This window comes from Myxine glutinosa, chromosome 1 (genome assembly GCF_964187855.1).
Source record: "Myxine glutinosa chromosome 1, kmMyxGlut1.1, whole genome shotgun sequence".
Classification (NCBI taxonomy): Eukaryota; Metazoa; Chordata; class Myxini; order Myxiniformes; family Myxinidae; genus Myxine; species Myxine glutinosa.
In genome coordinates, this window is record NC_136261.1 from 225,707,159 (window position 1) to 225,722,956 (window position 15,798).

The following is a 15,798-nucleotide window of genomic DNA, read 5'->3' on the forward strand; positions in this document are numbered from 1 at the left end:
TCCATCGCTGCTCCCACCCTCTGGAACTCACTACCTCACACCATCAGAGACTCCTCCTCACTCACCACATTCAAAACATCACTAAAGACCCACCTGTTCAACGCTGCATTCAACATTCAACCCACAGCATTTAACCCCTGACTATCTCTTCTCCTTCTCCCTCCTTTTGCTTTAAATATTTCCCTATTGATTCTTGTCTTGTCTTTTTGATTCTTGTCTTATATATATGCCGTATATCGCTGCTGTTTGTTTTCTTGATTCTTGTCTTTTTGCAATTGTTGTTTTCATGTATTGTTATGCATTATGTTTTCCACTCTGTCAAAGCGCCTTTGGGCTTCTGGAAAAGCGCTATACAAAATAAATGAATTATTATTATTATTATTATTATATATATATATATATATATATATATATATATATATATATATATATATATATATATATATATATATACGTATATATATATATATACGTATATATATATATATATACGTATATATATATATATATATACGTATATATATATATATATACGTATATATATATATATATACGTATATATATATACGTATATATATATATATATACGTATATATATATATATATATATATATATATATATATATATATATATACGTATATATATATATATATACATACGTATATATATATATATATGTGTATATATATATATATATATATGTGTATATATATATATATGTCATGAACAAATGTAGGCAGTGTATTTATATAAATATAAACAGAATATGAATATGTGCTTGTATGTGTTTATGTACGCTGTTTTATATATGTACCTCGCCAGGTACACGGACAAGACACCTTCAGGGATTGCATTATTTTTAAAACCATAATAAGCTGCAAACATTGAATCAACTACTCCTTTTTCCCATTAACCAATGAAAGCAACAGTTGGTCCAACCCCATCTGGGATGCACAAACAAATCATTCTCTTGGATCAAGGTGTAATGACAAATGGCCACATTTCCAGCTAAAAAAAAAAACACAATTCAATACATCTTTTGCAAATCCATTTTCACGCAAGCAATCAATAACTCAGTTATCACAATTGTCTCACTTCTGCAGTTACGTAGGAATACATGCGGTAGTGCTTGCTCCAGGGCTCCTGTGTTGCATCCACATAGAAGCCAGCACCTGTACCCAAATCCCAGGCCTCATCCTCGCCAGGTACACCACAGCCCCCTGCACAAAAATACCACTTGAACTCGGTGTCCCCCAAAGGGATTCACTACGTAATCCAAATCGATATGCTAAACACTGATGAAAATCTGTCATTGTCCATTATAGTTAGCATCACCTTTCTCTCTAAAGGTGAAGTTAAACTGGTGACTGTTGTCACCTGATGGTTGGCTCATCGTGCATTTGCTCCATTAACCTAACATCCAGTTCATCAGGATTTGCAGCGATTTTTGCCGCAGAGTACTCGCAATCACTCGGGCGTGCTGCGACGTATCGGTGCTGCTCGTGTTGATAGCTGATGAACACAAACTTTATTGCTTTGATTCGGTTACTCACGATTGGAAAAAGTTTATGCAATCACTGGTATCGAGTTTGTTTTGACTCATCGAGACAGACACAGGATGTATTAAGCTTTCCGGAGAACATATCAACAAGGTTACGTTGCGCATCCCTCACAAACATGAGCTAGCTGCCACAATCACGTTGGCATTGACGCATTTCACATACAGGGCACTGCTGTGCTCCAGCTCTTGGGCGGGTGCCAAGCAATTCAGCAGATGATGCATCACGATCGGTAAAGATTAGCAGATGATGCATCACGATCGGTAAAGATTAGCAGATGATGCATCACTAACTACGTCACTGAAACCAAGTGAGTAATCCAACGTATGAAAATAATCGGACCACAATCATCGGTCAACAGTTTTAACTTCCCTCAACTCTTCACCTGAATATTTGTTTCCATCAACGTTTCACAGCAACAATGCATTTTCTGCAAAGAAAGAACGAAAAAATAATAATCTTGTCTTAACCCACTTGGACTTGTGTCTGGAGCTACGACGATGATTCCCAACTCTGATGCAAATTTCTGTGCACCAGCTTTGGCCACAAAATTCTGTTCGGTGCAAGTCAGGCCTTGGGAAAGAGGATGTGATGCAAGAAAGAGCAGCATAATCTTTAAGTCACACAACATGCAGAAATTAAGACGATTTGTGAAAGGATATGCAAAAATATGCAAAAAAGTGAAAGGATCTCACACTCTAACGATGTCTCTCTGAGAAGACTGACTGGACAACCCTCCCATCTACGTTTTTTTTGTTTTTGTACACTGAATCGAGGCTCGTGAAAGAGCTAACATTTATTTCACAAACAAATCAACCAGACAAACAAAATATATAAAAAGAGGGAGCGGAGGACAAGATGGGGAAAGAAGGGGAAGCACACAAACACAACATTTGAGAGCAGGGAGATGTGTGGGAGGGAGAGGGCTTGGGGGGAGGAGGCATGGGAAAGGGGGGGGGGGGGGGTGGGAGAAGTATAAAACACAAGGACACCAAGGACTTCCAGGACAGAAGTTGGTATTTCAAAAAAGTGGATTTGGGGTGAAATTAGCGGGGGTAGAAAAGATCAAGGTTTTGGATGGGGGAAGATAAGAGATGGTGGTGAACAGCTGTTTTAAAGACCTGGAGGGTGGAGTGGGATTGAAAAGATTGAGGGAGTTTGTTCCAGAGGCGGGAGAAAAGAGGAATGAAGGAGTGAAGGTGAGCAGAGAGTCTTGATTTTGGCAGTTTCACCATAAGAGGGTTGCAGGCAGATCTTGTGCGACCTGTAGGAATATTTGGGGGACAGAGCCCAGAGAGAGCTGGGGGGAGCAAGGCCAGAGAGGAGTCGGTAGAAGACGGAAAGACCACCCACCTGCCTGCGGTGAGTGAGTGAAAGGCCCTTGGAGTTAGCTTCATCGCGGGAGATTCCAATGATTCTGAACGCTTTGGTTTCAACAGCGTGAAGACGAGCTAGGTGTGAGGCAGGAGCACCAGCCCAGATGGGAGAGCAGTATTCCATTGAGCTGCGGATGAAAGCCTTGTATGTGGTGAGGAGCTCAGGTGTGCCAAGGAAGGACCTTGCATGACGGAGGATGCCCAGTCGGCGACTGGCTTTGGAGGCCATATTTGAAATGTGGTTTTCCCAGGAAAGATCATGGCAGATAGTGAGACCCAAAAGCTTGAGTAACAGAACTTCTTGGAGAGGATTATTCAGAAAGTGGATGGGAGGGTTGTCCAGTCGGTCTTTTCGGAGAGACATCGTAAGAGTGTGAGATTTGTCAGGATTGAAAGACATGTTCCACTTGTTTGCCCAGTCTGTGATTTTGTCCAGGTCTGCAGAGAGTGAGGAGGCTGCAGACTGCCGATCTGGGGGATGAGGAATGGAGCGACAGAGAGTAGAGTCATCAGCAAAGAGATAGAGGGGATTTTCAAGAGAGTCAGAGATCATTGATGAAGACCAGAAAAAGCACAGGGCCCAGAACACTGCCTTGGGGAACTCCAGCCTGAACAGGAAGAGGAGATGAGAGAAACCCATTCAGGGCCACACGTTGACTACAACTAGAGAGGAAGTCTGCCAGCCATGCGTGGAGATTTCCATGGATACCGCGTGGAGATTTCCATGGATACCAAAGGAGTGTTTGGTGAGCAGAGCGGGGTGCCAGACCGTATCGAAGGCACGTGATATGTCAAGGGAGACGGCTCTAATTTCCTGTTTGACATTGAGGACCTCCATCCATTGTTGAGAAAGCAGAAGCAGCATGTCCAGAGTAGAGTGACCAGGTCTGAAACCAAATTGATGATCAGAGATCAAGCCATTGGAGAAGAGGAAAGATTTCATATCTGAAGCAATGATGGATTCCATGACTTTGCTGATAATTGGGAGAAGGCTGATTGGTCTGTAGTTGCTAGGATCTGTTTTTGCACCTTTTTTGTGCAAAGCGGTGATGTTGGCTGATTTCCAAGCAGATGGCAGATGACCTTGAGCAAAAGAGAGGGTGAAGAGAACAGAGAGAGAGGGAGTGAAAGAGCAGAAGAACAGGATTTTAGGACCCGTGGGCTGATGCCGTCAGGTCCAGTTACAGAATCAGAGTCGAGGGTTGACAGAAACTTTTCCACCTTGTCAGGAGGAAAGGACACAGAGTCCAGGAGCAGCTGGGTACGACTGGGTATGGTGGGTACAGAGAGGGATGGGTTTGGGACAAGATTTAGAGGCAAACACAGATTTTTTTTTTTTTTTTTTTTTTTTTTGTATACTGAATCGAGGCTCGTGAAAGAGCTAACATTTATTTCACAAACAAATCAACCAGACAAACAAAATATACAAACAGAGGGAGCGGAAGACAAGATGGGGAGAGAAGGGGAAGCACACAACCACAACATTTGAGAGCAGGGAGAAGTGTGGGAGGGAGAGGGCTTGGGGGCAGGAGGCGTGGGAAGGGGGGGGGGGAGGGGGAGGGGAGGTATAAAACACAAGGGGACCGAAATTAGCGGGGGTAGAAAAGATCAAGGTTTTGGATGGGGGAGCATAAGAGATGGTGGTGAACAGCTGTTTTAAAGACCTGGAGGGTGGAGTGGGATTGAAGAGAGGGAGGGAGTTTGTTCCAGAGGTGGGAGAAAAGAGGAATGAAGGAGTGAAGGTGAGCAGAAAGTCTTGATTTTGGCAGTTTAACCATGAGAGGGTTGCAGGCAGTTCTTGTGCGACCTGTAGGAATATTTGGGGGACAGAGCCCAGAGAGGGCTGGGGGGGCAAGGCCAGAGAGGAGTCGGTAGAAGACGGAAAGACCACCAACCTGCCTGCGGTGAATGAGTGAAAGGCCCTTGGAGTTAGCTTCATCGCGGGAGATTCCAATGATTCTGAACGCTTTGGTTTTAACAGCGTGAAGACGGGCTAGGTGTGAGGCAGGAGCACCAGACCAGAGGGGAGAGGAGTATTCCATAGAGCTGCGGATGAAAGCCTTGTATGTGGTGAGGAGCTCAGGTGTGCCAAGGAAGGACTTCGCATGACGGAGGATGCCCAGTCGGCGACTGGCTTTGGAGGTCAGATTTGAAATGTGGTTTTCCCAGGAAAGATCATGGCAAATAGTGAGACCCAAAAGCTTGAGTGACTGAACTTCTTGGAGAGGATTATTCAGAAAGTGGATGGGAGGGTTTTCCAGTCGGTCTTTTCGGAGAGACATCGTAAGAGTGTGAGATTTATCAGGATTGAAAGACATGTTCCATTTGTTTGCCCAGTCTGTGATTTTGTCCAGGTCTGCAGAGAGTGAGGAGGCTGCAGACTGCCGATCTGAGGGATGAGGAATGGAGCGACAGAGAGTAGAGTCGTCAGCAAAGAGATAGAGAGGATTTTCAAGAGAGTCAGAGAGATCATTGATGAAGACCAGAAAAAGCACAGGGCCCAGAACACTACCTTGGGGAACTCCAGCCTGAACAGGAAGAGGAGATGAGAGAAACCCATTCAGGGCCACACGTTGACTACGACCAGAGAGGAAGTCCGCCAGCCATGCGTGGAGATTTCCATGGATACCAAAGGAGGAGAGTTTGGTGAGCAGAGCAGGGTGCCAGACCGTATCGAAGGCACGTGAAATGTCAAGGGAGACAGCTCTAATTTCCTGTTTGGCGTTGAGGACCTCCATCCATTGTTGAGAAAGCAGAAGCAGCATGTCCAGAGTAGAGTGACCAGGTCTGAAACCAAATTGATGATCAGAGATCAAGCCATTGGAGAAGAGGAAAGATTTCATATCTGAAGCAATGATGGATTCCATGACTTTGCTGATAATTGGGAGAAGGCTGATTGGTCTGTAGTTGCTGGGATCTGTTTTTGCACCTTTTTTGTGCAAAGCGGTGATGTTGGCTGATTTCCAAGCAGATGGCAGATGACCTTGAGCAAAAGAGAGGGCGAAGAGAACAGAAAGAGGGAGTGAAAGAGCGGAAGCACATGATTTTAGGACCCGTGGGCTGATGCCGTCAGGACCGGTTGTTGCATTGAGGCATTCAGCTTTTTCACGTGCGGAGTCAGCCGTGTAGCCGTTTGAGGTGAGGGAGGGGATGGAGGGGGAACAAACACCAGAAACAGATTTGACCAGACGCCACCAGGATTTGGAAGAGGGAGACAGAGAAGAGAGTTCGGTCTTGAGAACGGAGAGATATTGTTTCCTGGCTCTCCTGAGGGTGGACACACACTTGTTTCGGGCTTTGTGAAAGGAAATGAGATTTCCTTCCGTTGGATTTGCTTTCCAGGAGACGAAAGCAAGTTGTTTCTGGGCAACAGCCTCACCACAAGATTCCATGTACCATGGACGGGAGGAAGGGTATGACAACTGAAGACGAGATGGGATAAATCTGTGCATGAGAGAGAGCATGAGAGAGAGTACTTTCTCAACAATCCTCTCCAAGAAGTTCTGTGGCTCAAGCTTTTGGGTCTCACTATCTGCCATGATCTTTCCTAGAAAACCACATTTCCAAGCTGGCCTCCAATGCCAGTCGCCGACTGGGCATCCTCCATCGTGCGAAGTCCTTCCTTGGCACACCTGAGCTCCTCACCACATACAAGGCTTTCATCCGCAGCTCAATGGAATACTGTTGTCCCCTCTGGGCCGGTGCTCCTGTCTCACACCTAGCTCGGCTTCACGTTGTTGAAACCAAAGCTTTCAGAATCATTGGAATGTCCTGCGATGAAGCTAACTCCGAGGGCCTTTCACTCACTCACCGCATGCAGGTTGGTGGTCTTTCTGTCTTCTACTGACTCCTCTCCGGCCTAGCCCCCCCAGCTCTCTCTGGGCTCTGTCCCCCAAATATTCCTTTAGGTCGCACAATATCTGCCAACAACCCTCTTATGGTTAAACTGCCAAAATCTAGTCTCTCTGCTCACCTTCCCTCCTTCATTCCTCTTTTCTCCCGCCTCTGGAACAAACTCCCCCACTCACTTCAATCCCACTCCTCTCTCCAGGTCTTTCAAACAGCTGTTCACCACCATCTCTTATCTTCCCCCATCCAAAACCTTGATCTTTTCTACCCCCGCTAATTCACCCCAGATCCACTTTTTTGAAATTCCAACTTCTTTCCTGGAAGTCCTTGCAGTGTCCATATGCTTTATACCTCTCCAACCTCCCCCCCAAGCCCTCTCCCTCCCACAGTTCTCTCGATGTCCCTTCTCTCAAATGTTGTGTTTGTGTCTTCCCCCTCTCTCCCCATCTTGTCTACCGCTCCCCTTATTTTATGTTTTACGTGTCGGTTTGACTTTTGGTGTGATTAATGTTAGCTCTTTCACGAGCCTCGATCTTGTATACAAAAAAAAAAAGGCCACACTGCTTCTTGAGGAACCAAAAACAATTAATATCTCCTCAGCTTTCCCCTCACATATTTTTCCAAGTACATTGTTCTTAGTGATCCGACACCTCTACCATAAAAGTGGTGTGTTTGTGTGTTCATTCAAGATGCTAAACTCATGTTATGTTCTGAATATGAACATATGAATCTACATTCAGAAAATAAAAAGGAAATTGAAAGAGTACCTGAAAGCCAGTAAAGAATGGGACATTTCTGTTGCTCGGCCTTTGGTGGCAAATAAATTCCAAACTTCATCTTACAGCCCAGCTGCATGCTGGGGGAGGTGGAGGGTGGGAGCGGAGTTGGTTTAAAGGCTTCGTGTTCATGTTTCGTAAACTCAAGACACCCAAAAAAATTAAACATTCAAATGCTTCCCAGGAATTGTTTTTTAAATTTTGGTCTATATTGAACTGAAGCTCACAAAGTATGTATAATCGCAATACAAGGAGCTTTATTGATCATCTGTATTACACATTCAAACCAAAGAAGGAAACGTAAGATGAAAAAAGTGGGAGGAGGTGTATGGAGAAATTCCTCATCCAGATTCGGATCTTTACCAAAAACGAATTGATTCTTCCTTGAAACACACCCAACATGTCCACCAAGTGTCGTCTGTATCAGTCCACAACGTTTTGCGATGTCGTGCTATATAGTGTTTTTGGCCCTAATCTCTCAATGGTGGAATATGTATATGTGTGTGTGTGTGTGTGTGTGTGTGTGTGTGTGTATGTATGTATGTATATATGTATGTATGTATGTATATATATATATATATATATATATATATATATATATATATATATTGTGGATATGAGAATGGTTTGTTTTTTTTGTTATTGTATAGTAAATTGCTGTAAATATCACCCTCTGTAAAATGTAATGATTCCTTGTAAATACCTCCGTAGTGTAAAGGTCAAAGGGCGTCTCGGTAGTTATTCCATAAACACCACATTGCAGGACACGATAAAACCCTTGTTCAGTAGCTTATATCTTATTATGTCTTTTAGGGTAAGGCTGTGTCTCCCATTAATTGAAATACTCCATTGCACCAAGTGAAATAAGAGTAGATCCCCTTTCATTTCATTTCATTTCAATGGCCAACTGCATTTTGGGCGGTTTTCTTCAACCACCATTGGCCACGAGGCAGGGTTGGGGAAGAAAGGCGGGTCCCCACCTCGTCAGAGAGGGGAGGAGTGGCCCGGCCCCGAACAACCAACCAAGCACAAGGGGTTTGGTTTGAGAGGGCGGAGGAAGAGCGATCGGGGAGGTTCGCAAAGGTTCAAGGGTGGGGCTATATATAACCCATGAGAGACGCCCCCACAAGAGATGCGCTTTTACTGAGACAAGGAGATGAGTCTGAAAAGAGAGGTCCATGACAAGAGCTGAGTTGGTCGTCAGGGGTGGTCAGTGGTTGCGTTGAGTGGTTGCGTTGAGTTGTCGGTGGAGAAAGAGTGGTTGGACAAAAGAAAGAGAGAGGAGAGAACCCGTCACGCCAGACCCCCCACCAGCGCGTCGGCTCCGACCGTTATCCCGCGCACACGACAGGATCGGTGGCATCAGCGGCCGTCGAGGTCCAGCCCTACGTCCCGTGCGGGATCAAGCTCCAGCCAGCTCCGTGCCGTCCTCCCCCTCCAGCCACACACCTCCTTCCAGCCAATCCACTCTGCAATTCCCCGTGTGAGTCGTCTTTGTTTGTTCTGTCCTGGGTAGTAACTAAGTCTGTATAAGCTAGTAATTTTCACTGTGTCACCTGCGTCTCATGTCCCCTGTAAATAAACGTGACTGCTTTCTTTTTGCTTATGTGTGTAAATAATAATAAACCCAGTTACTCTTCTGTACGTCTTCTTCCTCTTTGCATTCGGTCGCTTTAGAGTTTTCCCGATTGAGTAGCTATGGCGCGATACGGCCAACGTTGGGTGAATCGGGTTTAGTGGGGAACAACTGTTCGGCCACGGTTATACCTCCGCTCGGTAAAATAACATCTAATCCGCGGACCGTAACAAATTGGTGTCGGGGAGTGAGATACGAGGCCCGAAGCGCGCTTAACGCGCTCAAAATTACGAGCTGCTGAAAATTTGTGTTGTAAAGCAAAACCCGAATTTTGAAATCGCGCCATGGCTGGTCAAGGCGACGGGATGCCGGTGGGAGAGATAGACGGGGTGGAATCGACCCAGGACCTCGGGGAAATGTATATGGAGGATGTGGTTGAGGGGGTATCAGGTGCACAAAATGGCGCTCTCGCGCACGAGGTTTCAGGCGCGCAAAATGGCGCCTTTGCGCAAGCGGTTACAGCGGCACCAAATCTAGCCGCGCCCGTGACCGTAGCAGCGCCGCTGGGGGATTCGGACCTTTTTATGTTACAAATGGGGGCCCTTATGGACAGATTGGAAGCCAAAATGGGTGAGCAAATAAGGAACGAAGCGAGGGCTCAGAGTGAGCAAATGGGGGCAATGAGGGACGAATTGGGGGGCAAAATGGGCAAAATGGGGGGCGAAATGGGGGGCAAAATGGGAGAAATGGGGGAACGGCTAGAAGCTAAATTTGAGGGGTTAGACAACGGGATAAAAGAGGTAAAGAATGGGTTAACGGGGGTGGAAAATAGAATGGCTGCCCAGGAGAATCAGTTAGAGGGGGTGAAAAATGGGTTAATGGGGTTAGAAAATAGGATGGAAGACAAATTGCGGGAAATAGGGGAGCAATCCGCCCGGGAAATCGAACAGATGGGGAACCAGATAGAGGAGGTGAAAATCGGGTTCGAAAGTAAATTGGATGCTCAGAGGGATGAATTGGGACAGATGAGGGTGGCATCTACAAAAGAGATGGAGGAGATGAAAGAGGAGATACGACGAGGTGTGAGTGAGGAGGTCTCGGGGGTACGCGAGGAGGTAAAGCGAGGTGAAAAGCGTATAGAGAAAGAGGTGAGAAATGGGACGGCAAAGTTACAGGGGGAATAGAGGACCTGACGGAGGAGGTGGAACAGCTGACGGAGGGACAAAAAGAACTAACGGAGCAGGTTCAAAGGAACACTGCGGTACTAGGAGGTTTAAAAGCGACACAAAACGACATAAAAAAGGACTTGATAGCGACACAGAGGCAATGTCAGATGGTACGTGAGGGACTGACAATGAGGTTGGAAGAGGTGACAGAGGTAATGGAGACGAAGGACCGGCAGGTGAGGACGCACATAGAGACGGTCAAGATAGCCTTAGAGGACGAACTTGAGGAGACGCACCGGGAAATAAAAGAAGTGAAGCAAAAATTAGAGGAAGTGGAATAAGAGGTGAGTGAAATTAATAAGAGACGGACAGAAACTAAGAGAGAAATACAGGAGGAGGTGATGGAATATGTACATGGTCGGTGCTCAACTCATAATGGTGTGCTCACTACCCAAATAAAGAGTTTGCAGGTGGCGAAGGAGGTGCGGAGACGAGGTGCCAAGGTGAGTGGCGATATACGAGGAAATGTATATGATGTGAGGGGAGCTTCAGTCGGCTTGGGGATTGATTTGGATCCGGGTGTTCGTGAGAGGCCGTTGGTGAAGTGTGCGACAGGTACAGTGTGCGAAGGAGGAGGTGTGCGAGAATGTCCGACTCTGGGGTGTGTGAGGAAAAAGTGCGCGCCAAGGAGTGAGTGTGCTGTCGAGAGTGAGTCGGTCGTAGCGCGTGTGCGAGGGAGCACATGGAAGCGCGTAGTGAGGAGTGTTACAGAGGGTGTAACGGGAGAGTGTGCGTGAGAGGATGCGCGAGAAAGGTGTGTAACGGGCAGGTGCATGGGGAAAGAGTGCGCTGTCAAGAGTAAGGGAGAATGCACGCCTGTGGTGAGTGTTACGGCGGAAGTAACGGGAGAGTGTGCACAAGAGTGTGCGCGAGAAAGGTGTGTAACGGACAGGTGCATGAGCAAAGAGTGCGCTGTCGAGAGTAAGGGTGAGTGCGCTGTCAAGAGTGGAGGTGAGAGTAGTTAGAGTGACACAGAGCGTGAGTTGGTTGTGACAGGTGAGAAAGGAAGCACACCTGGAATGGTAGAGCGTGTGTGGGAATGCACGCTGGAATTGGTAGTGAGGCACGTGGTTGGGTGTGCGAGTGAGAGCACACCTGTGATTGTCACCGAGGAGGTGACCGAGGAGGGGGCGCGAAGAGGTGTGTTGGTGAGGTGTGCGAGCGACGAATGTGTGCCAAGGTGTTCGGTGGTCAGGTGTGTGACCAAGTCTGTGAGCGGAATGAGTGTACCTGGGTGTGGAAGAGAAGGTGCAATGACGAGGAGCATGGGAACAGCTGGATGTATGAGCAAGGAACGGGCTGCGGGGTGCAAGCATGCAGGTGAGGCATCGACGGTAACCGGGTTAGCGGTTAGAGCGACTTATAGCCGAATCGGGCCCTCGGTGCGCGTCGGGCAACTTCGCGTGCCGCGAGGACCAGCGGGGATCCGAACCACGGCGGGTTCGAAAGGACCGCCGTACGTGGTCCACGCTGTGCCTCGCTTTGAACGGCCGCGTCCGTGCTCCACTAGGCGGAGCGGGCAGCCCGATAGGAAGGGTCGTCATGGCGACCCCTTTTTGTTGAGGCGTTCCGGCAGGTCGAGATCGGGACATTGGATGGCTCCATGCCGAGGTGGTGCGTGGGATATCGGCCCGAGTAAACCCCCTTCCCTTCACCGAGTGCCGGACGCATCCAGCCGCCGGCACCAAACAACCCGCATTCATTGCTCGGCTTTACGAAGCCGGGCTGTAGACGTGAATTGGCGCACCGAGAGGCATTAGTAAGTAGACTGTGATGATGAGGATAGTGGTCTGGACCCGAAATTAGAAAAACAAAATTTGATGATTGGCAAAGGATTGGCAGAGTGATGATTGGCAGAGGATTGGTAGAGTGATTGGCAAATTTTTGATTGGCTGAAATTTGGTGAGCAAAATTGGTAGTGGAACGTCCCCGATGTGGTGGGATGGCAACTCTGTCATCCCTCACAGAGGGGGGCAAAGGAGCACTAGTTTTATGGGGTTGATGGCAGTGAAAACTAGCCCGGGTGGGTTAGGATATATCGTGTGTAGGGATCTAGAGAGATGACCTTAGGTGACGTTAAGGTTAGGTAGTGACAGATACCTGTAGTGGGGACTCAGGTAGATGAGAGTGGATGATAATGACGTGGTATGTGCTTAGTTTAAAGGGAAGACGGGGAGCACTAAGTTAGCAGGGCAACAGGTAGTTCAGATGATGCCGTGTGAGTGTTGGAGGTGTATTCAAGTGTATTGAGCAGTGTTGGAGTGATGGTGATGGTGATGCGTGTGGTGTTGACCAAATGGTCCAGGAAGGAAGGAGGGTGCAGGTGGCACCAGGTGTGAGTGCACAGGTGTGCACCAACAGGTGTATGGAATACATGGAGTGTGGAATATATGGAGTATTGGAATAAATGGTATGGGATATATGGAGTATTGGAATGGATGGTCGTGGAGTGAGTATGGTGGAAACTATGGAGTGGAGTGGATGGTGCGAAGGTGTGAATGGGGGAAGAGTGGACCCCCATCACGAATACCCGGGGAGGGTAGTGTAAGTGTTAGGTAGAGGGTATAGGTAAATTGTGGTTGGATATTGGCATCTGTGGTGCGGGTGGAAGAATGGTGATTGGATGGGTGCATTAGTGTTGTGGAAATGGCTGGGCGTGTAGCCTGTTAGTGTGTGTAGTTGGTTTGGGCACTCCACCACTGTGAGGATGTCGGCCAGGTGAGGCCGCAGGTGGGCTCTGGGAGCCGTTAGAGTTGTTGTGGATGGGGCCCGAGGATCCGGAGGACGGACCCGGGTAGCCCAGTGCCAGAGGGCACCGAGTGGGGTGACAGAGCCAGGAGGGGCCTTCCCCAGTTAGTTAGGTTAGGGTGAGGAGCTAGGTAAGCTCGGGTGGCAACTGCAGTGGTGGAGGTGTGCAGGTGGGTAGACCTGCTGGGAGAGCTACACGCCCCAGCCCAGAAATTGTGCAAGGGCACCGGGAGATGAATCGGGGGAGTGGGACCCCAAATTGAGAAGCACCACAGTTTGATCAATGGGAATTGGTTTTTAGAACCCATTGTGTAAGTTGGCCAATGGATTGGCAGGGAAAGACCCCGGGTAGCGTAAAGTGTGTTAAAGTCATTTAGAGGATAGTTAGGATTAGGAAGTCTCCTCGCACCATCTACATGCACTCACCTGAGATGACGTACCTCCACACCATGCCAGGTGGTTTTAATTATTTTTGATGCAAATGTTTTGGATTGTGAGACGCATCATGACGTGGGTGTGACATTGTGCTTGTGTTCCATCTCTTCCTCCTTATGAGGATTGATGATGAATTGGGTGATGGCAAATTTTGGATGGAGGGATTGTGGTGACGAATTTGGTGTAGGGGAAATATGGGGAAGACGTGACAGTAGTGACGAATTTGTAATGTGTAGATTTTGTACATATGGGGTAAGGGCAAGGGTAGTGTAGGTGACAGGGGGGTGACGTACGGTAGGGACGAGCTTTCTCACTTCGCCCTCCGTACGCATTTCGCCTTGCATTGCCTTATTGATGTGTACCCTTGTGACCTTACCCCTCGCTCATTTGTCTTCCCCCTTTTGTCTCCCACATGATGCGCCATTGGGCGCCGAGGGGAGCGTGCGTGAGTCGGCCATTGTGCGCCCGAAACTCCCAGAACCAGCTGTCTGCATCGATGCACCACATTATGGACCACATGTCAGTGGCCGAGCACCACTTATGGACCCCATGGGATGGGGCATGGCCCCTCTGCTGGAACCGGCCATGAGGGCCCGAAATCTTGCTGGCGGACCTTGGCCACAGGGCACCGATGCCCCACAGGTGAACCACACGTAGTCGGCCTGGTGGGCCATAAATAAATAAAAAGGACACGTTGGGTGCAAGTTTTAATACAATTAGGCCGCCAGCAAAGAAAATGACAACAACTGGAAGAAATAATAATAGCCAGCAGAGGGAGCCGAAGAGCAAGAGATCACCTGCAGGGTTAGGGGTTGTTGGTTTATTTTGATTATTCATGAAAATGAACAGTGATGACTGCACCGATTGGTGCTTGGGGGTGTATTGGTGCGTTTTTGGGTGCTTTCATGGTGCGTCGATGCAGAGCAGACTGTCTCCCCCCAGAAAGAACAATTACAGGTCCTGGGTTAGTCTTGTAAATAAAAGTAGCGTCAAGTGTAAATAATGCTCCCCACCGTCAATGTTTAGTTTGAAGACAATTCGGTTAACTGTGGGCGTGTCTGTTAGGCAGGGTGCAATGGAGCAGCGGGACACATTTATTTATGTTTTAAAACTGTCGCACTCAGGGTCAGGTTAAAAGTAGAGGGAACTACACCTACGTGTCACACTAAATTTAAATTGTAGGCCCGGGACGTGCCTAAGAGAAGGAGGGTGCAGTGTTGTGGATATGAGAATGTTTTTTTTTTTTTGTTATTGTATAGTAAATTGTTGTAAATATCACCCTCTGTAAAATGTAATGATTCCTTGTAAATCCCTCCGTAGTGTAAAGGTCAAAGGGCGTCTCGGTAGTTATTCCATAAACACCACATTGCAGGACACGATAAAACCCTTGTTCAGTAGCTTATATCTTATTATGTGTTTTAGGGTAAGGCTGTGTCTCCCATTAATTGAAATACTCCATTGCACCAAGTGAAATAAGAGTAGATCCCCTTTCATTTCATTTCAATGGCCAACTGCATTTTGGGCGGTTTTCTTCAACCACCATTGGCCACGAGGCAGGGTTGGGGAAGAAAGGCGGGTCCCCACATCGTCAGAGAGGGGAGGAATGGCCCGGCCCCGAACAACCAACCAAGCACGAGGGGTTTGGTTTGAGAGGGCGGAGGAAGAGCGATCGGGGAGGTTCGCAAAGGTTCAAGGGTGGGGCTATATATAACCGATGAGAGACGCCCCCACAAGAGATGCGCTTTTACTGAGACAAGGAGATGAGTCTGAAATGAGAGGTCCATGACAAGAGCTGAGTTGGTCGTCAGGGGTGGTCAGTGGTTGCGTTGAGTGGTTGCGTTGGTTGCGTTGAGTTGTCAGTGGAGAAAGAGTGGTTGGACAAAAGAAAGAGAGAGGAGAGAACCCGTCACGCCAGACCCCCCACCAGCGCGTCGGCTCCGACCGTGATCCGACCCGTGATCCCGCGCACACGACAGGATCGGTGGCATCAGCGGCCGTCGAGGTCCAGCCCGACGTCCCGTGCGGGATCAAGCTCCAGCCAGCTCCGTGCCATCCGCCCCCTCCAACCACACACCTCCTTCCAGCCAATCCACTCTGCAATTCCCCATGTGAGTCGTCTTTGTTTGTTCTGTCCTGGGTAGTAACTAAGTCTGTATAAGCGAGTAATTTTCACTGTGTCACCTGCGTCTCATGTCCCCTGTAAATAAACGTGACTGCTTTCTTTTTGCTTATGTGTGTAAATAATAATAAAC

At 47.8% G+C, this 15,798-nt stretch overlaps 1 protein-coding gene across 2 annotated transcripts in view; it reads right to left on the reverse strand.

The window, feature by feature from the left end:
• Positions 1-1,017: 1,017 nt before the first annotated feature.
• LOC137412669 (S-formylglutathione hydrolase-like) overlaps positions 1,018-15,798 on the reverse strand; it is a 37,907-nt gene continuing 23,126 nt past the window's right edge. The window contains exons 3-5 of one of the 2 annotated variants that reach the window (XM_078784457.1): positions 7,553-7,641; positions 2,035-2,133; positions 1,018-1,221 (exon numbers count right to left, since the gene is read on the reverse strand). In XM_078784457.1, coding sequence (XP_078640583.1) covers positions 1,082-1,221; positions 2,035-2,133; positions 7,553-7,641 — 328 coding nt within the window. In that variant the 3' untranslated portion in view covers positions 1,018-1,081. The remainder of the gene's footprint in view (positions 1,222-2,034; positions 2,134-7,552; positions 7,642-15,798) is intronic. The other variant, XM_078784450.1, reaches the window with a different exon arrangement.